Source organism: Protomyctophum bolini (genome assembly GCF_963924005.1).
Source record: "Protomyctophum bolini genome assembly, chromosome: 15".
NCBI classification, from domain to species: Eukaryota; Metazoa; Chordata; class Actinopteri; order Myctophiformes; family Myctophidae; genus Protomyctophum; species Protomyctophum bolini.
In genome coordinates this window covers 5,488,983-5,515,121 of record NC_137876.1, presented here as the reverse complement: position 1 = coordinate 5,515,121, position 26,139 = coordinate 5,488,983, and the positions used below count along the sequence as shown (strand labels likewise).

General features: G+C 45.6%; 1 protein-coding gene across 1 annotated transcript in view; it reads right to left on the bottom strand.

Moving 5' to 3' along the window:
• Window positions 1-707: 707 nt before the first annotated feature.
• LOC308330117 (actin-histidine N-methyltransferase-like) overlaps window positions 708-26,139 on the bottom strand; it is a 49,728-nt gene continuing 24,296 nt past the window's right edge. The window contains 8 exon segments of the mRNA XM_080784814.1: window positions 708-2,111; window positions 2,896-3,056; window positions 6,114-6,199; window positions 9,529-9,695; window positions 15,385-15,459; window positions 18,961-19,007; window positions 19,010-19,074; window positions 21,425-21,483. Coding sequence (XP_080640940.1) covers window positions 1,434-2,111; window positions 2,896-3,056; window positions 6,114-6,199; window positions 9,529-9,695; window positions 15,385-15,459; window positions 18,961-19,007; window positions 19,010-19,074; window positions 21,425-21,483 — 1,338 coding nt within the window. The 3' untranslated portion in view covers window positions 708-1,433.

The following is a 26,139-nucleotide window of genomic DNA, read 5'->3' as shown; positions in this document are numbered from 1 at the left end:
GGACCCCCTGGAACCCCCCCAGGGAGATAGATGGGGGTCCCTGGTCCCTACCTTGAGAACGAATGACTTAAAACACCAGAGGTGAAGTACATTCAAGTCATTTTCTAAAGTATAATAAAAAAATCACCTGCCATTCTCATCTCTCCTTATTCACGGCTGTAATATACCAAGTTACCAAATGAAGTATTTATGACGATAATCTGTAGTGATTCAAGCTGATCACTTTAAGCCTCGACAACTCACAATATCAGAATGTCACAAGCGGTGTCGTATCAAAATAGAATTTCTGTTTTCTCTTTCTTCAAATTCAACCCTAAATCTACAATGACGCCCTTCACATCTTTACATGGGTTTGCTTTCAAACGCATTCCCGTTGTGTTCATTTCTTTAGTATTTTCAACCAATCCCTTCATAATATGCCTTGAAATCTTTCTATCTAAGAGTAAGAAAAGGAAGGGAAAAAAAGGAGTGGGCAGTGATGTTTCTTCTTTTGGACAGTATAACCCAAACACACGAGGGAAAACGATTGTCAACTCAAAATGCACCCGACATGTTATTGAGACAAACTACAGTAATAAACTGACCCAATCAAAAAGTGTGATTTTTTTGGCTTTCAGGAGATAACATTTCAACTAATTCGATACAGTTTTCTTCTCCGTCCCCCCCCCGCCCCCCCCCCCCCCCCCCCCCCCACCGCCCATGCTGGACTCAATTTCACGGTGTTTGCCTTCTTGCTATATCTTCCGTTTCCTTTTCTCTGAACAGAGCACGTGGTGAAATGTGTTCCGTCGCTGAAAAAACCCCCAAAAAAAAAACCCCCACATACCTCCGTATAGTTCAACTTTTGACGTCTTTCTCGTACACGTCGTTCTGAACACGATCTGAGCTCGGTTGTGAGAATGCCTGTTGTCGCTCCTGAATGTCAAAGTGAGAGATGTGTCTGTGGATGTCACGAATATCAATCAAAAAGCATTAACAAAAGCTCTGTGACTAAATAATTAAACTACAGTGGATCCATTGCAACACAGGTATAGTTTTTCTATTTCCTGAAGAGACATACAATGACCCCCCCCAGCGACAATGTAAAACTTCCAAACAAAAGCTGCTAAAAGACAAAAAAGGACACAGAAAAGCTGGGCTGGGGGTTCACACCGACAGCGTTGTAACAAACCGGCAAGTTATCGAACAGAAATGTTCAGCAGAATGTCTGTTGTTATCGAATGCTGGAAGGTAACACGCAACAAGTCACACGCTCTTGCAAGTTGTTTTAGTTAAAATTTATTTCCGCCTTTTATATTTACGAGTCACTTTTTTTTCTTCAATAAGAGACAAAAATAAATAAATACGCTTGTGTGTGTGTGTGTGTGGGGGGGAGGGTGGGCTGTGCGGCAGTGAAGGGAACACACACACACACATACACACACACACACATCTCATTCAATCTTCTCTTTGGGACCATCTTCAGTTCGAACGGCACTTAGGGCGGTGGGTTCCGCCTGGACGACGTCGTCACCGGGACTTGTAATCGCCACGTCCGTCGTCGTCAAGCTAACGTCCTGGCTGACCGCGGCGGCCTCGTTATCGCCGGCCGACGGCGTCGGGCAAGTGTCATCGTTAGCATCTGCGGCGGCGCCGTCGTCTGCGACCGCCACCGCCACGGAGACCGCTGGTGCCTTCTCGTCCCCGTTGAGAGTGTCATCGTTAGCATCTGCGGCGACGGCGTCGTCTGCGACTGCCACCGTCACCGCCCCCGTTCCGGTCCCGTAGACCGCCGGCGCCTTCTCGTCCCCGTTGAGGAGCAGCAGCGGCGTCTTCTCCAGTTCCTCCTCCTCCTCCTCGTCCTCCTCCTCCTCCTCCTCCTCCTCCTCCACCTCCTCCAGCTTGCGGAGGATGATGGGCAGCTTGGCGTCGGCGTTCTCCAGCAGCGCGATGTCGCTCTCCTCGTAGCGGGGCAGCGGCGCGCCCTCCTCCAGCCGCCGCTGGAAGTTGAGCCGCCGCCCGCGGCCGCAGGCCGACGCCCTCTCCAGGATCTGCTTCTCGGCCAGGCGCAGCTCGACGGCCACGCGGGAGTGGGCCGACAGGTCGGGCTTCTCCAGCGCCGAGCGGTCCTCCTGGAGACGAGACCAGTGTTGTTTTTGGACAGCAAAAGCCCACCACACACCGGCTGCGTCCGCCGCGCGGCGCCGCACCGCGCCGCCCGGCGGGGCGATAGAACACAGTTCTATTTTCCAGGCGGCGCCGCGCGGCAACGCGCCGCAGACGGTGTGCGATGGGCTAAATTACAGTTTTTTGTCATAGTCTCTTGAAGAGTTTTCATTTAGTTTCAGTCACATTTTAGTCACCTGGAATGTCTTAGTGTTAGTCTAGTTTTAGTCGACTAAATATCGTAAGATTTCAGTCGACTAAATCTACAGTTGATTTAGTCGACTAAAGTGTATTTCGGCGGGCCTTGATGATGCCGTCGTAATGACTGCTTTTACACTTACACAAAAATAGCTGAAAAGCTGAAAATAGCCGATAGCTAAAGTATAACGTAATGCTAAAAAACACCAAAACGGGTTAAGTAAAAACATGAAAGATCTTTCTACACCCACAGGCTGAAAGCAGTCCTCCGCTAGGACCTAGCGACTGATTAAGACCTTGAATGGCCGTGTCTGACCTCTACTGTGATTAAGACCTTGCATGGCCGTGTCTGACCTCTACTGTGATTAAGACCTTGCATGGCCGTGTCTGACCTCTACTGTGGTCTTGTAGGTCTGATTAAGACCTTGAATGGCCGTGTCTGACCTCTACTGTGGTCTTGTAGGTCTGATTAAGACCTTGCATGGCCGTGTCTGACCTCTACTGTGGTCTTGTAGGTCTGATTAAGACCTTGAATGGCCGTGTCTGTCTGACCTCTACTGTGGTCTTGTAGGTCTTGAGGAGCAGCGCGGCCCGGGTCTCCAGGAAGGTCCACAGCTTGATCTCGTTGTCCCAGCTGACGGGGAAGTCGCTGTTTCCCAGGGTGAAGATCTTATTGATGGCCCGCTCCCCCACCAGGAAGTCCTTCAGCTCCTCTGGAGAGGAGGAGAGTGCAGAACGGGGTTAAAGGCCGCTTCAGACGGGGGGGACAAATTTTAAAATAAAGGAAAAAAAAAGCTCACCACAATCCAGGTTCAGTCACTCCACGGGCGTGAGCACGAAACGAGCATGCGCGCGACAATTTCACGGAGCGCGCCCGCTTGCCTCAATGCCCCTCTTCTCCGCGTGGGCAAAATAATCCCGGCCCAACGACGTTTAGGCTTCAAACGATTGCGGTTCCTTAACGATTCCCTCTTAACGGCCCAATTCCTTAAACAATTTAAGGAGTACTTCACCCAAAAAAACGTACTTATTTTCCAACAATCACACACTGCATGGACATTTTATTTTGTCGCATTCTCAAGTCAATAATGTGATGGCCGGCGGAGTCACCGGTAGTTCTCCCGGGTTGTTTTTATTTGTTATATCATCATTGTTTTGCCAATTAGGTTGAGGATCGCTGACGTAAGCCCGGTCCACACATGCACGCAACACTAGTTGCAACTTTCAACCTGCAGTTGCAAGAAATTTCAGCGGTCTGAACCAACCAGGTGCAATTTGGGGAGAAATGGTTGCAAGACGTAGTAGCAACTATAAAAAGGTATTTTTTTGTGTGATATATTTGCATTAATTTAAACTGACTGTTTGTGTAATTAGTACATGCACGCTGAGCCGATTATAATGAGGCGATAAAGTAACAAGATATATATATTTTTTTCTAATCGTCCACCTGTGTTAACCCATTCTGAACGGGAACCCATATCGGTGTCAGCATCATGTTATGCTTTAGCTATTGAAAAATAGCAGATCTACAAGCTCATAGCGCGCCACCGAGTGGCGCGCTACGAGCTTGTAGGTCTGCTATTTTTGAAAAATCGAATGAACGACTTGACATTTTTAGAATCTGATCTCAGGTCAGAATGGGTTAATCAGACCAGTGTGTGTCCAGTGGAAACCTCGTGTGAATCTGATCTCAGGTCAGAATGGGTTAATGAGGCATCGTCAAAATATAAATGTGTTATATAATATATATATATAAATAATGCCCGCTTCGTTTTCTACCATCTTTCATTTGAGTCGCTGCCTGGCGTGCAACGACTATTACTCACTCAGGCCTTAAGAACAGACTGTTATGGATAGTACAGAAGGTCAAACCTTTTTCAACAGAGATCAACACATTGATTCATTGTCATTAATGGCCGTTATCGGTGTAAAACGCCACGGCCAACCACCCCCCCACCCCCCCCCACCCCTCCACCATCAGACCGACGGTTCAAACTCTTCAACCGTTCATCTTCTTCGTGGGACCTTTTTGTGCCACGCCGGCTTTGATTTCCGACGACTTACGCAGGTCTTGGTTATACATGAAACGGGGGAACAGAGTGAGATAAAAGGGACTTGAGCGATGGTGCCCTGCTGGGTGTGCGAGTGTGTGTGTGTGTGTGCGCGTATGTGTGTGCGCGTGTATGTGTGTGTGTGTGTGTGTGTGTGTGTGTGTGTGTGTGTGTGTGTGTGTGTGTGTGCACGACACGCTATTCCGTCATGTCACATCTGTTAAGAAACGTAGACAGCCTCGCTCGCTCTTTATGATACCGACCAACCCCCGACCCCTACCCCACCCCCAACAACCCCTACCAACCCCCCACCCACCCCTACCAACCCCCCCCCCCCCCTACCGCTCCCATTCCACCTTCCAAAAGGGGATGAGAAGCGGGAGGGGGAGGGGGGGGGGAAAGGGGGAAGACATTTTAAAAATTAACATGCAGTGCAAAAGAAAAAAAAGTGAATAATATATCACAAGCGAGCCGAGGTCCTGAGGATGAGTCCTTCGCCAGGAGGAGGAGGATGTGGCCTTGCTCTGGCGGCGCACGGGGGGGGGGGGGGCTTGAGGGGAGGGGGGGGGGGGTTATGACACCGGCGGGCGTTCTGCATACATGCAGATGAATATTGCAGGGCCTCCCGGCGGATCGCTCCCCGCACACATCTGGTGGACTGCTTTGATCAATTAACCCATTCTGACCTGAGATCAGATTCATACGAGGTTTCCACTGGACACACACACACTGGTCTGATTAACCCATTCTGACCTGAGATCAGATTATAAAAATGTCAGTCGTTTTTTTTTAAATAGCAGATCTACAAGCTCGTAGCGCGCCACTCGGTGGCGCGCTATGAGCTTGTAGATCTGCTATTTTTCAATAGCTAAAGCATAACATGATGCTAACACCAAAACGGGTTCCCGGTCAGAATGGGTTAACCCATTTAGACCCAACGTCAAAATGTAAAAATAAAAGGCTTCTAAATCCTAAATCCGGACAGTTTTCTGAAATTCCTATGTTTCTATATCAGTGGTTCTCAATATTTTATGTCAAGGACCCCACATTTTTTATGAAATTGGCCACCGACCCCCCATCTGAAAATATGTTGTTCCAGGGAGCAAAGATTTGAGTTAAAAACTTTGGCTCTGAAAGAATATTCAAAGATTTGTGTCACATTTTCACGATTTTTCAAAAATAGCAGACCTACAAGCTCGTAGCGCGGCACTCGGTGCCGCGCTATGAGCTTGTAGATCTGCTGTTTTTCAATAGCAAAAGCGTAACATAATAATGCTTAAAAAACCAAAAGGGGTTCCCGCCCAGAATGGGTTAAGCGCCTATGGAACGGATAGGCCCCGTAGCTCTCCCTCCCTCCCTCCCTCCCTCCCTCCCTCCCCACCGCGCTTCACTTCGCTCCATCCACCTCCACCTCCATCTCATTCACTCCATCCTCTCCTCTCCTCTTTCCTGGTGAATGTGGGGAAGGAAGGAAGGAAGGAAGCAGTCACTTGAGGAGGGTCTCTGGAGGAGGTGCGTTACTGAAGGGGAAGGGGCCCGGGAGCATGCACGTCGTGCTTTAGCGCTGCCGTGAGTGTCTGTCTTGCCGGGGTCTGTTGGCCGTGATATAGGGGGGTATATGTCCCCCGTGGCACGACCTCAGTGTGTGTATTCGTATATCGTGTGTGTGTGTGTGTGTGTGTGTGTGTGTGTGTGTGTGTGTGTGTGTGTGTGTCGTACCCTCGGTCATGCAGAAGACTCGTAGAAAGGCTAGGAGCTGGGCTGAGATGGGAGGCTCGTTGCAGTGCAGGGCGAAGATGCTGGACCTGAGGGAGAAAAAAACAGCACAATATGAATCCAATGATATTCATGAGCCACTAATTTGATGACCAGCAGCAGTGGTTCATTATGGAGACACAACAAGGAGACTCTTTGTGTCTCCTACCGGACGTGCAGCCTCTGCAAAGCCGGTTATCGAGATTATTGCCTTATTGGAATGTGACAAAAACACAACATCCATGAATTCAAGGCGTCATGGGGTGTGTGACTCAGTGATGTAAACAGGTTTTCAATGTAATGAGTCCCAGGGACTCAAGTGGGAAGTCCCACTTCAATGACGTTATAGGAGTCATATTTTGCCATTTTGCAGCATTTAACAGCATTTTAAACTAACTAATTTATATGGTTATATTCATGTAGAAAACAGAAGAAGAAATGATTATTATAACTAAAGCCAGCAAAATAAACTAGAATAAAAAGAACAGTACAGTCGTACAGAAGTGCATCCCGTGGATGCAGAGGTTGACGTTCTATTGCGTCCCTTAACTATAAACTCTGTTTTGGGATGCAAAATGCACCATATTTTAAGTCATTCTTTGGGTGAACTACTCCTTTGATACTCCTTGTGTGTCGGAGTGTGCTCGACACTTTGCCCGTCTACTTGTTAAACTTGACCTTTGACCTTTGACCTCTGCACTTGAGTCTGCTCTTTGCTTTCTCGACACCAAACCTCCTTGCCGAAAATAGGCGATCTATAAGCGCACGCTGTGAATTTATGGAAGAATTCACAACGTGAAAAGAAAGTGCATGTGTGTTGGTTTTAGAGATATTTACAAGGTTTCCACTTGACAGCGACAATACATATTTAAAAGAAAAAACAATATGTGTATATGTAAGATCAATCGCTAGGGAGCGTTCTGTTGAGCCAACAAAAAAAACACATTGTGCCGGCGCTAGAGCCTTGTTCATTAACCCCTTCTGGGCGGGAACCCCTTTGTGTTTTTAGCATTATGTTATAGTTCAGCTTTTGAAAAATAGCAGATCTACAAGCTCGGTGCCGCGCTACGAGCTTGTAGGTCTGCTATTTCTTTTTTTAATCGTGAAAATGTATTATTTCACAGCAAACGTTTTTAACTCAAATCTTTGCTTCTGGGAGGGGTCCCTGGCTGGAACAACATATTTTCAGACGGGGGTCGGCGGCCAATTACATATATTTTTGGGGGTCCTTGACATGAAAATGTTTGAGAACGAAACATAGGGTTTTACAGAAAACTGTCAGGATTCAGAAGACATTCCGTAGAATCGTTCCCAGGTCTAAATGGGTTAACACCATATTGTCCCAGTAAACAGGAATGCTATATCAGTCAATTATGTTTTTTTTTCTCTCCCCCTCCTTTGGTTTATTCCCACAGCAGCCAGTGGCCAGTTCCATTTATCGATTAATATATTTATTTGGATTGACGAGGTGAGCAGAATGACAGGGAACATGAAGTGAAGTTGTCGCTTGCACAGAATGAGCTCAAGACTCAGCAGAATGCGTTCCGGCGTCAAAATGGCATTTCTTCATAACGTTGCGGGGCTAAGGTAATTTTTATTTTGGGGGGAGGACAATATTTCTCTGTACTTCAGCAAATTGATCGATGTGGCGGTGGCTATAGGACAGGGTCGGCATTATTACACCACAGAAATGCATTATGGGGGCCCGTTGTTCCCCCAGTGCTGGTATTGAATTATCCCCCTCTGGCCGTTGCTTCAGTAACAGAACATCCAGCTGAGCTCAACTTCACTCTTTAACACATTTTGAGCGGGAACCCTTTTTAGTGTTTTAGCAGATCTACAAGCTCATAGCGCGCCACCGAGTGGCGCGCTATGACCTTGTACGTCTGCTATTTTTGAAAAATCGTGAAAATGTGGCACAAATCTTTGAATATATATTCTTTCAGAGCGAACGTTTTAAACTCAAATATTTGTTTCTGAGGGGGTTTCCTGGAACATATTTTCAGATGGGGGTCGGTGGCCAATTACATATCATTTTTGGGATCCTTGACATGAAATATTGAGCACCACTGATACAGAAACATAAGGTTTTTTCAGAAAACTGTCGAAAAATTTCGACGTCAGGCCTAAATGGGTTAAAAGCAAAAGGTTGAGCTCAGACAAAATGGAAGCTCCAAGAAAGGGCACCGTCTAGTGCCATTTACTTCCATTAATCTCAGTATATATATATATATAGGGTCTGTGAATAATTATGTATCAATTAGAGATGTCCCGATACTATCGGAAAAGTACACAGGGGTAAGGGGTCGACACTATGGCAAGTAAATAAAATGTGCATGTGTATTGAGTTTGCTTTCGAGTTGCCCAAACTGCAAGTGCACATACATTTTGAGTGAGAAGTCTGCTATAAACACAACACGAGATATATAGCTAGAACGTGAGATAAGCCTGAGACTCCAAACGTGTCAGACAACATATATTATGAGCTACTTCAGGTAGATTAAATGTAGGTGTACATTTCCATTTTCCAGCCATTCAGTTGCAGCAAAAAAAATAATAATAATAATAATTTCATTATTTCTCGAGGAGAAAGGAGTTCTCGACCCACGGGTTGAGAACCCCCTGCTATAAACGGAGCGCCCTGGCAAACAACCCACGATTGTTTTCATTTCATTTCCCACTGTTGAGATTTAGACATCGTCATCAATAAGAGATTAAAGGGGCCTTCTGATTAAAAATGCCGGCGAGAGGGAAGAATGCTGCATAATATTAAGGGGGCTAATGATAAAATGATTAAGCTCGCATGGTGATGAAAGCGTCGTGGCGGATGGTAAATTGATACTTGTTTTTTTTTGGGGGGGGGGGCACAAAAGAGAGAGAGAGAGAGACCTGCTAAAACATTTATACTGTCTTTCAATTACGCCGAAGGGGCGAGCTAATTGTTTGAAACATTTACTGGGGTAGGGTGGGGGGGGGGGGGGGGGGAGAAAAACAGGCTGGCACACGTAATGACCGTAATGAGAAAAAAGTTTAGAGTCGTATAGATTCCCGGGGCACTTGGAGGGGTGGCGCAGCGGCAAGGTGCCTGCGCCACCGCCGCCGCGGAGGTTGGAGGTTTGAATCCAAACCACGGTTATATACAATATAATTTGTTCAGAGCCGAACATTTTTAACTCAAATCTTTGCTTCTGGGGAGGTCCCTGGAACAACATATTTTCAGATGGGGGACGGCGGTACAAATACATATGTTTTTGGGGGTCCTTGACATGAAACAGTTTGAGAACCACTGACATAGAAACCTGGGTTTTTCCAGAAAACTGTCAGGATTCAGAAGACATTTGTATAGAATCATTTCTCAGGTCAAAAAGGGTGAACTTACGCGGCGATGCCTGCGCGTGCCAGCACCTCGGCCTTCATGGCGTACAGCCGCTCGCTCTTGCTCACGCCCAGCTTGATCTTCACCCTGTCGTGGGCGTTGTCCTGGAAGAAGAACCCGTTGTGGATGACGAACTCTGCATTGGAGCGCGTTCCGTAGAAGATGTAGATCTGAGGGGGAGAGGGTGTGGGGGGGGGGGGCAGAGGGACACACGTACACAATTTAGGCTTTTAGCAGACTAAGCCAGAGCGACTTACATTAAGCAAGAACAAAAAGCATGGCAATACATCACATACATACAAAGTAGTTATCATGAATCATGAATGTAAGCTAAGAACGCAACAGTGGAATATCTATCAAATGAAACTATGTATATATATACATACAATATATACACACACTATGTAGTGCTATGTTTACATAAAATGGTATATGTCTACATAAACTGCCATCTAAGTATACATAAAACAGTTACTCGAGTCGTCACCATTACAACAGCCGTCACCAGCATCGCAACTCGTCTCTGGGTTACCGACTCTGGTGCAAGACTCTGTTGTGCGCTAGATTCGTGCACCGGATAAGCTCACAAGGTTGTGAGCCAATAGTACTTTTTTTAATAGATATAAAAAAGGTTAACTTCCTGTTGATTTTCCCATTTTTATTAGGAAGAAAACCCGGACTGGATCCAGGTCTTCAAATAGTCAAATCAACCGGCCGAGAACAAGTAGTTAGCAATGGCTATGACATGTAGTCAGCCACAATCCTTTTTTTATTTCTTTTTTGATTCACCCGAAACGTACATTTTGTAAACACGACCAGCAACGCTTTAGTTGTGAAATCTGGGGGGATAGAATGCGAGATAAATGGGTTTTAAAAATCCAGTAATCATTGACGTGGATGGGCACGTGTCCATCTCGTTTCGACAATTGTGATGTATAGCCTAACTTAATCAATAAAAAAAAGCAAAAGACGTTAAAGATGTTTTTGACGCTTTGGCCATTTAAATAAGAAAAAAATAAATAAAAAAAATAGACGTTAAAGACGTTTTTGCCAGTGAATGACTAACCTCTACATACACATACATTGTTGCTACCTTCTATGTCCAAAAATATTACTGTTCAGATATTCATTTTTTTTATTTTTTATAGCAGATCTATGCTACACATTTTGAGCTTGTATATCTGCAATGTTTGCTACTTTTGTGTGACCCTGTAGTATTACAAAATAGGGCATTTGATTAATCCACAAAATACAATATAAAAGTACAAAAATGGATATGGGTTCTACTCGACGACAATATTTAACAGTGTTCTCAGGTGCTCACTTGTCCAGTTATCGTATACAGTGTGAATACGCGGAGGACTTGTACTCGATTGTGAGTGACAACGCGACGAGTGGAAGGGGGGGAGGGAGGGAGGGGGGGGGGTGTATCCCCCACATCAGTGGATCCACACGCTGCTCACGTAATCCCTCCGACACATTATTATCCCATTCTGACCTGAGATCAGATTCATACGAGGTTTCCACTGGACCCACACTGGGTCTGATTAACCCATTCTGACCTGAGATCAGATTCTAAAAATGTCAGTCGTTCTTCGATTTTTCAAAAAATAGCAGACCTACCAGCTCGTAGCGCGCCACTCGGTGGCGCGCTACGAGCTTGTAGATCTGCTATTTTTCAATAGCTAAAGCATAACATGATGCTATAACACCAGAATGGGTTCCCGTTCAGAATGGGTTATTACCGTTTTCTGTACAGATAGCGGAGGATGGAGTAGGAAAATACCGAGCTGGGATGAGAGAGAGAGAGAGAGAGAGAGAGAGAGGCAAAACGACGCTAAAAGATAAAAGTATATGGTGAAATCAGTAATACCACAAGAAATACCACACAAAAAAAGGACCCCATCTATACAATGTTATTCGAGTAAAAAGTACTGGCAACAAAATATACAAAAAGTACTCAAATTGTTAATACCTTTGTCAAAGAATAATAATTAAACGGCGTGCATGAGTACATATACTACTACTTAAATGTTACTTTACACGCATGCAAAAATGCTCATTCCAGTGGCCTGTCTGTGTTGCCATTGGCCAGGCAGGACAGGAGAGGACAAATGCACCCATGGGTGGGGGTGGGGGGGGGAGCGGACCGGAGGGCAGAGAGGGGGGGAGGAGGTTACTAGGTCTACCAACGTTACCCAATGTTCCTCCATCCACCCTCCTGGTCTTAGACGTCTCTAAACCAGCCCTCCTCCCTCCCTCCCTCCCTCCCTCCCTCCCTGCCACCCTCACCTCCACGCCCCTTCAAGCGCTCTCTCTCTCTCTCTCTCGCCTGCACCTCTTCTCTGTCCTTCTGAATCTTATCAAATAATTCCTATTCTAAAGGAAGGACATGGAGGGTGAGGAGGGGGGGGGGGGGGGTGGGGCATGGAAACGGAGAGGGAAGGAGTGAGAGGTGCTGCGGTGGACAGAGTACTGTTGCACGCGCGCGCACACACACGCGCGCGTACATTTGTATTACTATACTTGTGAGGACATCGATAGTTTTAGGCCATTTTATGAATGTCATATACACTAGACCTGTACGTGCCCGTCGGCCACCGGTCTACTTGGGAACGATGGAACTTTTGTGCCCATACTGTATAATTATGGAGATCTAGTATGCAATAACCGTTGTCATAGCACCCCCAACTGTCTGTCCGTCTGTGTCCCACATGGAGATCTCTGTATCTGCCAGTGCCTGAAGAGTGCCGCAAACTGACTGTGAAAAGTGGACTGGTTATAGGTAATCAATTGGCAGGTGTGGGGTTTGTCGTGGCAATGAAATTGCACAGGTGAGAGGAATTGGGCTCATTAGGCCCTGCACTGGCAGAGCCTGACCAGAGCCTTTTGTGGCGGTTCTGGACAACCGTGGGTCTGACCGACTCGATGCCGGGCACTGCACTGCACTCCCTGTGGGGGTGTGGAACGCGTGTCGAATTTGAAGTCGGTGGGGCAAACGGTTCTTGAGTTACGTGCATTACAACCGTACGCACGCACGCACGCACGCACACAGTTATAGTAGTATGTGTGTGTATATATATATATATATTAGTGATGCACCAAATATTCGGCCGCAGAAAATATTCGGCAGAAAATGGCTAAAAAAGCATTTTCGGCCTATTCGGTTTCGGCCTGAATAGGCAGAAAATATATCACCGAATAGTGTATGCAATTAATGCATTCAAATGAGCTGAATAAATGTTTTATGGACCCATAACAGTGATTATTATTGAAGTTAAGTTTTGCCATGCAAAAATATATATAATATTAAATATATTCGGTATTCGGTTTTCGGCCAACCGTTTCTTATATTTGGTATTCGGTTTCGGCCAAGAATTTCCCTTTCGGTGCATCCCTAATATATATATATATATATAGCCATTTTTAACCGTAAGCCTAAAGCCAAAAATAGCAGATCTACAAGACTACGTGTCACGCTGTGACACTTTGAGCTTGCAGAGCGGCACATTTTTTTGGTGCATGAAACTGCTACAGTACACAACTACGTTTAAATCATATTTTAACTCCAATTCCAACCCCTAAACATAACCTATAGATATCTAATCCTAACCTATATCTAATCCTAGACGTAACCTAGTATACATAACTAATCGTAAACTAAACTATTTCATCTAAATAAATATATATTTTTTCTCTTTTCGAAAATGTTTCTTGCGAGGATCAGGAGTGGAGACGTTTGGCACTCAGAAATATGAGAGCGAGAGAGAGAGAGAGAGATGAACCCCCCCCACACACACACACACACACACACACACACACACACACACACACACACACACACACACACACACACACACACACACACACACACACACACACACACACACACACACACACACACACACACACACACACACACAATGTGAACAGGGCTCAGCTGGCCATATCAAAATGAACCAAGGGCCGATAACAGCCACATGACACAGGAAGATAGGACGAGAGAGAGAGAGAGAGAGAGAGAGAGAGAGAGAGAGAGAGAGAGAGAGAGAAGTAGAGTAAAGTACTGAATCTCTATTACTTCAGTAAAAGTATCAATACTGCAATGTTTGTAGAAATACTCTGTTACGAGTAAGTAAAAGTCTGGAATTCAGATTTACTAGGATTACTAAAAGCGCAGAAGTATTCTATGAAAATGTACCAAAAGTGCACGCCATTACGTTTCAAATGTTTTTGAAAAATCTGTGTGTGCACTGCACTGCATCGTGACACCAAATAATGATATAAAAAAAAGGACTATTCAGAATACAACCCAGATACAGTAGGTACAGTAAGTAACGTTATTTTTCATAATCAAGTAAACCAGGGGTTCAGATTTTGACCCATTGGGACCACCATCCTAACCCGACGCTGCCAGATCCAAAAAGCTTGCTACACAAATTTGTTTCACAGCTTATTGGGATCTGGGATCGCGGAAGCAAATTCGATGACGGGGCTGTTCCTTTTTTTCAAGATACATGGTAGATGATTGGATGGGAGCGTCTGTCTATCACCGTGTGGGCGTGCAAACACAACCAATCATATTGACGTGTCTATATAGCTTCACATCCGGTTTCGCACATAGCTCACGCTGATTGGTTCGGTACGAAGCAGATCTGACTCAGGGCTCAACTCCGTCAGAGATCCCAGATGAGTGTTGTGTTGGGGAATATGTTTCCCCAATACCGCCCTCATCTGGCAGCGTCAGGTTACCACCATCCTGACTTACTGATCAAAAATAACAATTCTTCTGCATTCCCTAATTGTGTCGACTTCTTGCAAATTAAGTAACGCAGATGTTTAACCCATTCTGAACGGGAACCCGTTTTGGTGTTGGCATCGTGTTATGCTTTAGCTATTGAAAAATAGCAGATCTACAAGCTCATAGCGCGCCACCGAGTGGCGCGCTACGAGCTTGTAGGTCTGCTATTTTTGAAAAATCGAAGAACGACTGACATTTTTTAGAATCTGATCTCAGGTCAGAATGGGTTAATCAGACCAGTGTGTGTGTCCAGTGGAAACCTCGTATGAATCTGATCTCAGGTCAGAATGGGTTAACAATAATGTAACTCTTGGGCGTAAAATGAAACGGGTCCATTCGGTTTCAAGAGTTAAAAGATCTATAACTCTCCAACTCTCTTGAGAGGGTTCCACCTGGAACCCTTCTCAAGGACCACTGGTGGTCCCCGAACCACTGGTTGAAAACCCCTGTAATAAATTGATTAGTTTGATTAACTCAGGGATGTCAAACTCAAATACACGGTGGGCCAAAATAAAGAAATTGGTAGAAGTCAAGGGCTGTGTTTCAACACACGGGCACCGCGGTCAGGAGGACGTCCCAGGCAAATAGCATAAAAGTAAATGCATTTAAAACTGAAAATGCATTATTATTAAGCTCAGTTTCCTGTTCTATGATCCTCACAAAGCAGGACTTGTAGTATTATGGTGGTCCGTGCAATATACCAGAGAGCCAGTTCTAATACTAATTAAATATCATCCCGCGGGCCAAAGATAGTTCATTCACGGGCCTGATTTGGCCCCCAGGCCTTGAGTTTGACATATGTGGATTAACTCTTTTCCTCACCTGGCCTGGGCCGTGGCTCAGCGGTCCAGAGGCACCTTGGCCGGTAATCCAGTCTGGCAGTGTGCCGCGGGTTTGACTCCCGATCCCGAAGGCCTTTACTGCATGTCTTCCCCCCCCCCCCCCCCCCCCATCTCTCTCCCCATTTTCAGTCAGCCTACTGTCTGTCCTCCATAAATAAATAATTAAATAAAAGGCGAAAAATGTATATATAAAAAAAAAAAGACTCTTTGGCCCACCTGATCGTTCTCCTTGTAGTCCTGCAGTGCCACGCATTCACACCTGTCGTCCTCCAGGTTGTAGCCCGTGGTGATCTGTCAAATGTTTAAAAATAATACAGTTGAAAAATATGTTTAAAAATGTTACAGTTGAAAAATATAAAACCTCATCATGAAGCTCGTATAATGCATCATTTCCAGCTCCATGTGATTCTACCAAATGTATTCCGTTGCTTGCCTTGGTCGTTGTTCGTTTTGTTATTATTTTTGATTAATAATAATAATAATAAACTTTATTTGTATAGCACCTTTCATACATAAATGTAGCGCAAAGTGCTTCACAGGGCAAAAATAGAATACAATAAAACATAAGTAGTAAAAATGATAAAACAATGGCAAAGAACAACATTGAAATTAATGTAATATAAAGTAAGTCAAAAAGGGTTGGCACAATATAAGCTATGGCTTCAACCTACACCTTTTCTGTCCAAACATTTCCTGTGAAATTCTGCTGTAATAATAATGTACATGTTTTTAAGACCGAAATAAACAATTCATTCATTCATTCGTCTGAGGGGTATGGTCAAACAAGACAGTGTGACAGGTTCTGAGGGGTATGGTCAAACAAGACAGTGTGACAGGTTCTGAGGGGTATGGTCAAACAAGACAGTGAGACAGGTTCTGAGGGGTATGGTCAAACAAGACAGTGAGACAGGTTCTGAGGGGTATGGTCAAACAAGACAGTGTGACAGGTTCTGAGGGGTATGGTCAAACAAGACAGTGAGACAGGTTCTGAGGGGTATGGTCAAACAAGACAGTGTGACAGGTTCTGAGGGGTATGGTCAAACAAGACAGTGTGACAGGTTCTGAGGGGTATGGTCAAACAAGACAGTGTGACAGGTTCTGAGGGGTATGGTCAAACAAGACAGTGTGACAGGTTCTGAGGGGTATGGTCAAACAAGACAGTGTGACAGGTTCTGAGGGGTATGGTCAAACAAGACAGTGAGACAGGTTCTGAGGGGTATGGTCAAACAAGACAGTGTGACAGGTTCTGAGGGGTATGGTCAAACAAGACAGTGTGACAGGTTCTGAGGGGTATGGTCAACACAAGACAGTGAGACAGGTTCTGAGGGGTATGGTCAAACAAGACAGTGTGACAGGTTCTGAGGGGTATGGTCAAACAAGACAGTGTGACAGGTTCTGAGGGGTATGGTCAACACAAGACAGTGAGACAGGTTCTGAGGGGTATGGTCAAACAAGACAGTGTGACAGGTTCTGAGGGGTATGGTCAACACAAGACAGTGAGACAGGTTCTGAGGGGTATGGTCAACACAAGACAGTGAGACAGGTTCTGAGGGGTATGGTCAAACAAGACAGTGTGACAGGTTCTGAGGGGTATGGTCAAACAAGACAGTGTGACAGGTTCTGAGGGGTATGGTCAACACAAGACAGTGAGACAGGTTCTGAGGGGTATGGTCAAACAAGACAGTGTGACAGGTTCTGAGGGGTATGGTCAACACAAGACAGTGAGACAGGTTCTGAGGGGTATGGTCAAACAAGACAGTGAGACAGGTTCTGAGGGGTATGGTCAAACAAGACAGTGAGACAGGTTCTGAGGGGTATGGTCAACACAAGACAGTGAGACAGGTTCTGAGGGGTATGGTCAACACAAGACAGTGAGACAGGTTCTGAGGGGTATGGTCAACACAAGACAGTGAGACAGGTTCTGAGGGGTATGGTCAACACAAGACAGTGAGACAGGTTCTGAGGGGTATGGTCAACACAAGACAGTGAGACAGGTTCTGAGGGGTATGGTCAACACAAGACAGTGAGACAGGTTCTGAGGGGTATGGTCAACACAAGACAGTGAGACAGGTTCTGAGGGGTATGGTCAACACAAGACAGTGAGACAGGTTCTGAGGGGTATGGTCAACACAAGACAGTGAGACAGGTTCTGAGGGGTATGGTCGACACAAGACAGTGAGACAGGTTCTGAGGGGTATGGTCAAACACAAGACAGTAAGACAGATTCTGAGGGGTATGGTCAACACAAGACAGTGAGACAGGTTCTGAGGGGTATGGTCAACACAAGACAGTGTGACAGGTTCTGAGGGGTATGGTCAAACACAAGACAGTGAGACAGATTCTGAGGGGTATGGTCAACACAAGACAGTGAGACAGGTTCTGAGGGGTATGGTCAACACAAGACAGTGAGACAGGTTCTGAGGGGTATGGTCAAACACAAGACAGTGAGACAGGTGTCTGTGGTGATCTGAGGGGTATGGTTGGTATAGCTGGAGCCCTGACGTCAGAACAGCATTTTGATGAAGTGTGATACGTTTTGTGCGACGATCTGAGACGCATCAGACTCCAATACCCCACCACTATAATAGGCCCCCATACCTCAATAACGAAACAAGATATATATATATATATATATATATAGAAAATATAAATGGTTTTGAGGAATGAAACCTTTATCAAAGTGAGAGTGACAAAAGGATACGCATACGTCAAAAACGATACTCTGCTCCTCTAAACGTGTTATGGGACCGCAATGATTGGTGTCAACCCACAGCATGGAGAGCGTGTACATTTTTACTACGACAACTGAATATGAACCATCTGTCAATACCGTTCATTCACAGTGTTGTTCCTGTCGGGCAGAAACCTCATATCTACGTAAATTATAACTGGATCCATTTGGAACCGTTTCTGAAAGGTTTCTGAAAAGTAAGGGTTTTGGACCTACAAGGTTTCAAGCGGACAGCGGTGATGAAGAGATAGAGCAATAACAATACAACTAATAAATAACGACACATCCAGGGGTTTGAAAAAGGCGCTTTTCATTTACAAATCACGGCAGAGGGAATAGGTAGCAAATAAATACATTTCACGGGTGTCTTAATGACGTACGCTTTCATAGTCACCGGCTTTTCCACACAAACATCCAATCTCATTTGCGTGGCTAAATGCGCTTTGCTGCGAACGGCCGTAATATTGCTCTGTTGCAATCAGTCACTGAACACAATCAAAGCAATGAAAACGTTAAAACAGACACCGCCTCTGGAGAATGCGTCCAACGACACTTATATTCTGAAATCTATTAGTTGGATCATGTATCGTTTCAATTACTGTGTGCGTGCATGCGTGCGTGCATCTGACCACGTGCCAACTAATCCACTGGATTCTCAATATAGGGGCCCAGGGAATCCCAGGGGTCCTTAAGGGGATTCCAGGGGGTCCCCAGCGAAATCTCAGAGTGTACGAATGTAATGCAGTTCAATACGTTCATTAGAACATTCTCAACTCAGTAAAATGAACTGGGAGGATTTGACGGTGCAGATTGGGGTCCCCGGAGATGAGAATAATATCAAACTGTGTCGAGATGTCACTTGACTCGGTGGGCAGCTCAATGTTTTAAAATGATCATTAGGTTCATCATAAAGGTTTGTAAGCTTGTACGTCCGTTAATTTCACTAGTTTCTCTTTTGAGACGCGAGCTAAAAAGGTCTGGAACCCGGGCCTGTACTGAACACTGTGGTTAGGTGTGTGTGTGTGTGTGTGTGTGTGTGTGTGTGTGTGTACAGTACACACCAGTCCATTGGTGTGGTTGCACATGTCCCACAGTGGGATGAGGGCCAGGTGACTCTGCTGCCATCTTCAGTTGGGATCTGGTTCTGTCGGGTCATCACAGAGGACACGGCCCACCTGGTGTACACACACACATTTGAAATGTTTATTTATGTCCACATAATGAGAAGTACAGGAATACCTTGTTACTGTACAAAGGACATAAACACTGCCAGTGCAGTTTGACAGTGGGAGAGCAGCCAGTTACAACGTGCATGGACGGCAAAGCATCGTTACATACAGTACAGCTGACATGTCGGACACAGGGCAGCATCGTTACATACAGTACAGCTGACATGTCAGACACAGGGCAGCAGACATAAATTCATGGATAAAGGAAACAACGCCTCCTCCAAATTGAGCGGCTTCCTATAATGGCTGAAACTGAGCAATACCTCGCTAACTGCTTTGGCTCTCCTTTTGGAAAGGCCGGCCATTTGTAAGCCCTCACAACCAACTTATGCACATGCCCTAGGCTGCCAAAGATAAAAACTAAAAGTTTACATCTGTAGCCTAGCTGTGAGATGGTCTGCATTAGCTGCTGATACTTCCAGCACTTTGGTTAGAAAGGCTTCTTCCAGGCTATAGTCAAAGGTACAGCCGACCTCGAGAATGAACACCTCTCTATGGTTTTCATTTACAACAATGACATCAGGGGTGTTAGCTGAAGTGTTAGAGAACACAGAATCATCATTACACAGGTTAAACATCCTCGGCTTCACAGTAGAATGCTTATAAAGCATAATGGAGGACCTGAAAATGGAAGAGATGTCTTTCGATATCAAATCCACTATTCTGTCATGCCTACATATGTAAAGGCCCCTGTAAACATGGCAACCATTTAAGATGTGGGACATGGTTTCAGCTATTTGTTCATGGCCATGATGGATACAGTGAGGAGCATGATTGCCTGGAAAAGATTAAGTTTAGAAGGTAGAACCTGTAATCTCGCTTTCAAAGTAAAAACAACAATGCACTCATCAATGGCAACATTTTTGAACACAGAGTGAGAGACAGAATGGTCCGCAGCAGGAAGACATGCAGTCTTTCCTTGTAATCTCAACTCAGTCCAATGTTGTCGCTGTCTTTGTTGTTGCGCCCATAGGAGGCGACATCTGGCATTAGTCAGTGGAAGTTGATGCTCCGTTCCACACACAGTCATAGTCGCTCTGACAGAGATACTGGGGTCAGATATAACATTCTCTGAGGCAGCCACCGCCTCAGAGTTAGACCCTACCCACTCCAGGGTAACGTCAGCCCAGCAGCACATGCAAAACACAAACACACACACACACGCACACACTTGCATTGGACACCAAAAACACTCTGACATTCATTCACGAGCGTTGCCCCGTGCTGCTTTGTGAGCTTGTTAGATCGGTTATTTGCGGTGCATAATGTGATTCAATTTTTTTCCTTTTTTGGTCAACACAAATCTTCTCTGCTGGGGGCCCCGTGGCCAAATACATGCACAACATATATATTGGGGTGTCCCTCAAATGATTAGGTTTTGAATCCACATGATGACTGCAAACCATGTCTTTCCCAGAGCTCCTATTTTGAAAGAATCCCGGCACTGATTTTGTTTTAAAATACAGGTGCGTATATAGCTGCCCTTTTGGTTCCGTTCCTAAGCCAATAATACTACTCCTCTGACAACACTGTCTGATCACTAATCGTTCACAACTGATCACATTTCTAATGTGATGTAATCCATTCTCAAATCTTCTATTAATGCTCATTTCAGCACGGCTGGAGAAACTATTTCAACCAATTGCTTGGTCATATAAAGATTTCATTCCACTTTTGTCTTTTTACTCCTGTTTTGGGGTAACTCCTCTAGAACCTCTGCTTTACAGGACCGAGGCAATTTAGCACACTTAAGAGAGTAAAATGCGCGCACGCACGCACGCACACACCCACACACACCCACCCCCCCCCCCCCCCCCCCCCCCCCCCCCCCACACACACACACACACACAAACACACACACCATTGCCCACCAGGAGCGGAGACTTGCATCAGATGAGAGGCGGGGTGGGGGGGTTGGAGGTGTGTATGGAGATAAAAGGAGGCCCTGACGATAAATTATTCCCTCAAAGATAATTTGGCTCCTAATAAAATAACAATGAGAACAAAAATGTCCCACTTTTTGTAGGGAGGGGGGAGGGGGGGTGGGGGGGGGCTGGGGAGAGGGTGTTCCAGATTACAAGGTGATTTCACGCACAGTAAGTAAGATCGTCAGTGTTCATTTATCCATTTGTAACTCTGGGAAGGAAGGAAGGGAGGGAGGGAGGGAGGGAGGGGGCGAACGTAAGCTAAAGTCATCAGTGACTGATTAACACGTTACTGCGTTGGGCGGAAGACTTGGCCAATTTGCCAAACAGGCCAAGACACAGGTCATGCACACACACACACACACACTGACCTGTAGTCGTCGAACGTGAAAGCGTCCTTCAAGGACAGTTTGCTGGCAGTGGGATGAGTCTGGAGGGATTGACAGAGAGAGAGAGAGAGAGAGAGAGAGAGGCAAAAGAAATACAAATCAGTGCGTGGAATGTCATTATGCTGGACGGTCTAACGGGGATATGCCTAACAAGAAGGCGTGGGAGTAAGGGGCTAGCATCAGTGTGTGTGTGTGTGTGTGTGTGTGTGTGTGTGTGTGTGTGTGTGTGTGTGTGTGTGTGTGTGCTGTATTACTATACTTGTGAGGAACAAATGTCCCGACCAAACATGTAGTAGAATTTCCGAAATAGAGAGAACAATGTTCTCATTTTTGAGAGGGGGGGGGGGTGGTATAATTACGCTTAGGATTTGGCATTTGGGTCAGAGTATTAGCCGATCTGTACTGCGCTCCAGCGTCAATGTAACAAACATATCGTATTTACAAAAGCTTGCATATCTGCCGTTTTCAGCTTTGGTGTCAGAAATGACAAAGAAAAACATTTAGATTGCATTCATGACAATGTAAAACGTTGACGTCCTCACAAGTACAGTAATACAAACGCACGTGTGTGTGTGTGTGTGTGTGTGTGTGTGTGTGTGAGACAAGAGAGAGCGAGAGAGCCGGAGCGGTCCTTCGGTGCAGGGAGGCTACGGGTAAGGGGGGTGCTGGGGGGAGATCAGGGTGACGCTAGCCCCCCATACATCACTGTCAACTTAATTTGTTGTGCCCAGCAGCCGTCATAAATCTGCCTCATCAATTTGGGCCTGACATGGCCAGTGTGAGCGCGCACACCCGTACATGTGTGTGTGTGTGTGTGTGTGTGTGTGTGTGTGTCCGTCCGTCCGTCGATGCCAGTGGAATCTCCATTTAAAGCCACCGCCAACCTCCAAGGGCTCATTTACAAACTGGCCTAAGCTTAGTTTGCACACAGAGAGAGAGACAGAGAGAGAGAGAGAGAGAGAGAGAGAGACAGAGAGAGAGAGAGAGAGAGAGAGAGAGAGAGAGAGAGAGAGAGAGAGAGAAAGGCGGGGTGGAGCGAGCGCAGGGAGTTTAGCGCATATATACGAGATGGAGAATGAGGGAGGTACCAATGTGGGGGGAACAAATAGAAAAAAAGAGAAATAAATAAAGAATATAAATCGAGGAGATGGGGGGTGGGGGGGTGGGGGGGGGGGGGGAACACACAGAGGTCCCGCAGCAGGGCTGAAGTAGAGGTGGTGGAGGGAGGTTTATAGACAGTGAGAGAGAGAGAGAGAGAGAGAGAGAACCAGAATAGAGACACAGTCAGTAGGACTGAGCTCTAAGGCTGTCCCCGAACATTCGGGGGTTCGAACCTTGGCTCGTTAGGGTTGGCACTCGAATCTTAATTAATGGGCTTGAACCATTCGTTTTTTTAGATTTTTGTTAACTCGAAAATATTTCTCGGCGAGAATGCGATATATGCATAATAAGAGTACTATGTTCATTATTATCCATCTTATTTTGAAGAGGAAAAGTTATGCACAGGAAGTCCGTTTCAGTTGTAAACAAGCTACTATGACACTCTCCCTAAAAGTTACGTGCCATTTATTATTATTTCAAGGAGCCGGCCTGCCTCATGTAATGGCATTTCTATCTGTGGGACCCCGATTGATATATTGAAACATCTATGTTGATTTAACTCAGAGTGTACAAATGGACCCTTTGGTTCACTCTCTGAGTTACATACAGACCCATAAGGGTCCATGTGGTCCACTCTCTGAGTTACATACAGACCCATAAGGGTCCATGTGGTTCACTCTCTGAGTTACATACAGACCCATAAGGGTCCATTTGGTTCACTCTCTGAGTTACATACAGACCCATAAGGGTCCATTTGGTTTCCTATCTATCATTTAGCTGGGGACCCCCTGAATCCGCCGCTCAGACTGATATGCCCATGTTATATGTGACTAAATTTGACTGAGGGACTGAAGTTCATGTCATGTGAAAGCAGGGAATCATAGCTTCAAATTGATATATTGGTTGTTCTGTTTGACCCACCAGTTTTGGAGACATGGCTTATAGAGTATAATGTCTTGCAGAAAACAGCGAGTTGAGAAAACAGGCTTGAAAGGTTCACTTCTGTGGTCTCTAACATTACACATGTGAAGAGTCTGCTTGTGCCATTAACTCATTTTGGATAAAAGATTATAAATAATAGTTTTCTCCTCTGGTGAAAAGCTGGAGTTTACGCAATGGTACAGTAGGCTCTCAGTCAAATGTGGTCACATATTACGGCCAGATAGGTGGCAAACTGGCATGTATTCCTAACTTACTTCTGTTATGTATTCCTAACTTAATCGTTCTGGACTTGCACAGCTCGATTGCACCTACTGTAAACACGGCTGTTTACACTGTTCAGTTGGCATTGTTGTGATGCCAATAAGGTGGCTTTGTTTAAATCCCTTCTGAAGTACCTCCACGACCAAGCGCTTCCCCCCCCCTCCAAGTGAATTGGTTCTGTAAGGCACTTTGTAATGTTGCTTCGGAAAGTTCCTATACAAATAAATGTATTGGGGATGCACCAAATGAGAAATTCATGGCCGAAAAACCGAAAACCGAATATAGGAAACAGTTGACCGAAAACCGAATAAGATGACTATTATCTTAGTACCATTGTTTGTAGAGAGATACCTACAGGCATGTGTGCACGCCATGCTTGAAGCCACATTTTGTCGTCATCAAAACGGAGCGGTGACCACGGTTCTTTGAAGTTTGGTTTTCGGCTCCAATACCAGACTAACCAAATACCACATTTTTTTCTGCACATTTCAGTCGAATAGTTTCGGTTGGCCGAATATTCGGTGCCATCCCTAGTTATTCCAATATTATTGGCCGATATATGCATAAGAAAAAGTAATAAAATATCGGTATCGGGTTAAAAATAAAAAAAGAGAACTGGTCCTTAGAAGTACAGTACTCAAGTAGATATATGTCCGTTACTGTCCCCCCCGTCCCCACCTCTCCCAGTTTGTTGGTAGGCGAGAGGCCCAGAGGATCAGCACCCAAACGCCTCTCACCTTAACCAGCACTCGGCTAACCCTAGCTTATCTTTTAATGGCTGTCGACATAGCAGAGGGCTCAACACCCTCTCTCTCTCTCTCTCTCTCTCTCTCTCACTCCATATAACCTAGCCCCCCCCCCTCTCTAAGCGTCACTTACAACACACAACGGTGCTGGCGCACACACAGGCAGTGTATACACACACACACACACACACACACACACACACACACACAGATAGGTGAGAGGAGCGGAAGAGAGAGAGGTCAGGCAATTGGCACTACAGGCTATTATCCGTCTTCAACCCAAAACCCCTTTTCTCAATTTTTGGGGGTCCCTCCTCCACCCCCCCCTCCTCCTCCGCTCAACAGACGTCTATCTCCCGCTCCGATCTGTCCCGTGGGAAACCAATTTTTAGTGCAGCGTGGTATCAGCAAGGTTAGTCAGTCTTCACTGAAATTGTATGCATTGCAGCCCGTGCACACACACACACACACACACACACACACACACACACACGTGTGTAAGAGCGCACAGCACGCTCGCCCCCCCTTGTCAGCTTGATTTATTTATTTTATTTTGAAATTTCGCTAAAGGATAGACCCTTGAGTTTGCAGCAACTCGTTTTCAAGGAGGTCCTTTGAGTTGTGTGATCTTCATTGAACCTGAACCGCCATTGCTGATGGAAGGACAGACTCTATTACACACACACACACACACACACACACACACACAAACTCCGAGTGTGACATTTGCATACGAATCTATGATAGCCTAGCTCTCTCTCCCCCCATAGAAATGGTAAATGTGGTGCATTTATATAGCGCCTTTATCCAAGGCGCTTTACATAGATTGTGCATTACATTCACCCATTCACACACACCTATTCATACACCGATGGCGGCGGAAACCATGCAAGGCACCAACCATGAGCACATCAGGAGCAATTAGGGGTTCAGTGTCTTGCTCAAGGACACTTCGACACCAACTCTGGGGGAGGCCGGGTTCGAACTGGCAACTTTGCGGTTACCATCCAGCCATTCTACCCCTGAGCCACCGCCGCCAGTAGTAATGTAATTTGACCTCAAACTAATTGCAAAAAACCCAAACTCAGCTGATTTTGTATCTTCAATATATATCCTGAATAACAGAAAAAAGGTTTCCTGGAATTGTCTGAGGGGAAAGTGTTGAAAATGGCCTGTACAGTATGGCCACCATAGACATCCTATATAAGGCAAATATTTTCTAAATGTCCTTTGCTTTCAGTAGCATGTGACATGTCAAACTAGGGTGTTTTCATGATGCTGAGTCCATTCCAAGCATTAGTTTAGCATAAAAACCCTCCTTGTGCTAACCTCATCACATTTGTGATGACGGCTGTGTGACGGCTGTGTCCCGCGACCCCAACTTGTAAGGGAAATGTTAAGGGTCCATTTGATTCCATTTGTACAGTCTGAGAGTTATGGTGGTCCATGAAATGCATGAAGTTGTTGTAGGCGGACCCCCGGAATTGTCCCATTGAGACAGACAGGAGCACGCAGCCAGGGGAGAGCCTGGTGCCCGAGGCCGAGTGAAGCACAGAGACAATACAAGTTCTACACTCTGACAGCGAGACGTCATTCAGGTGCAGTTTTACTGCAAACACTCCTTAAAAAAGGACCTAGACCAAAAGC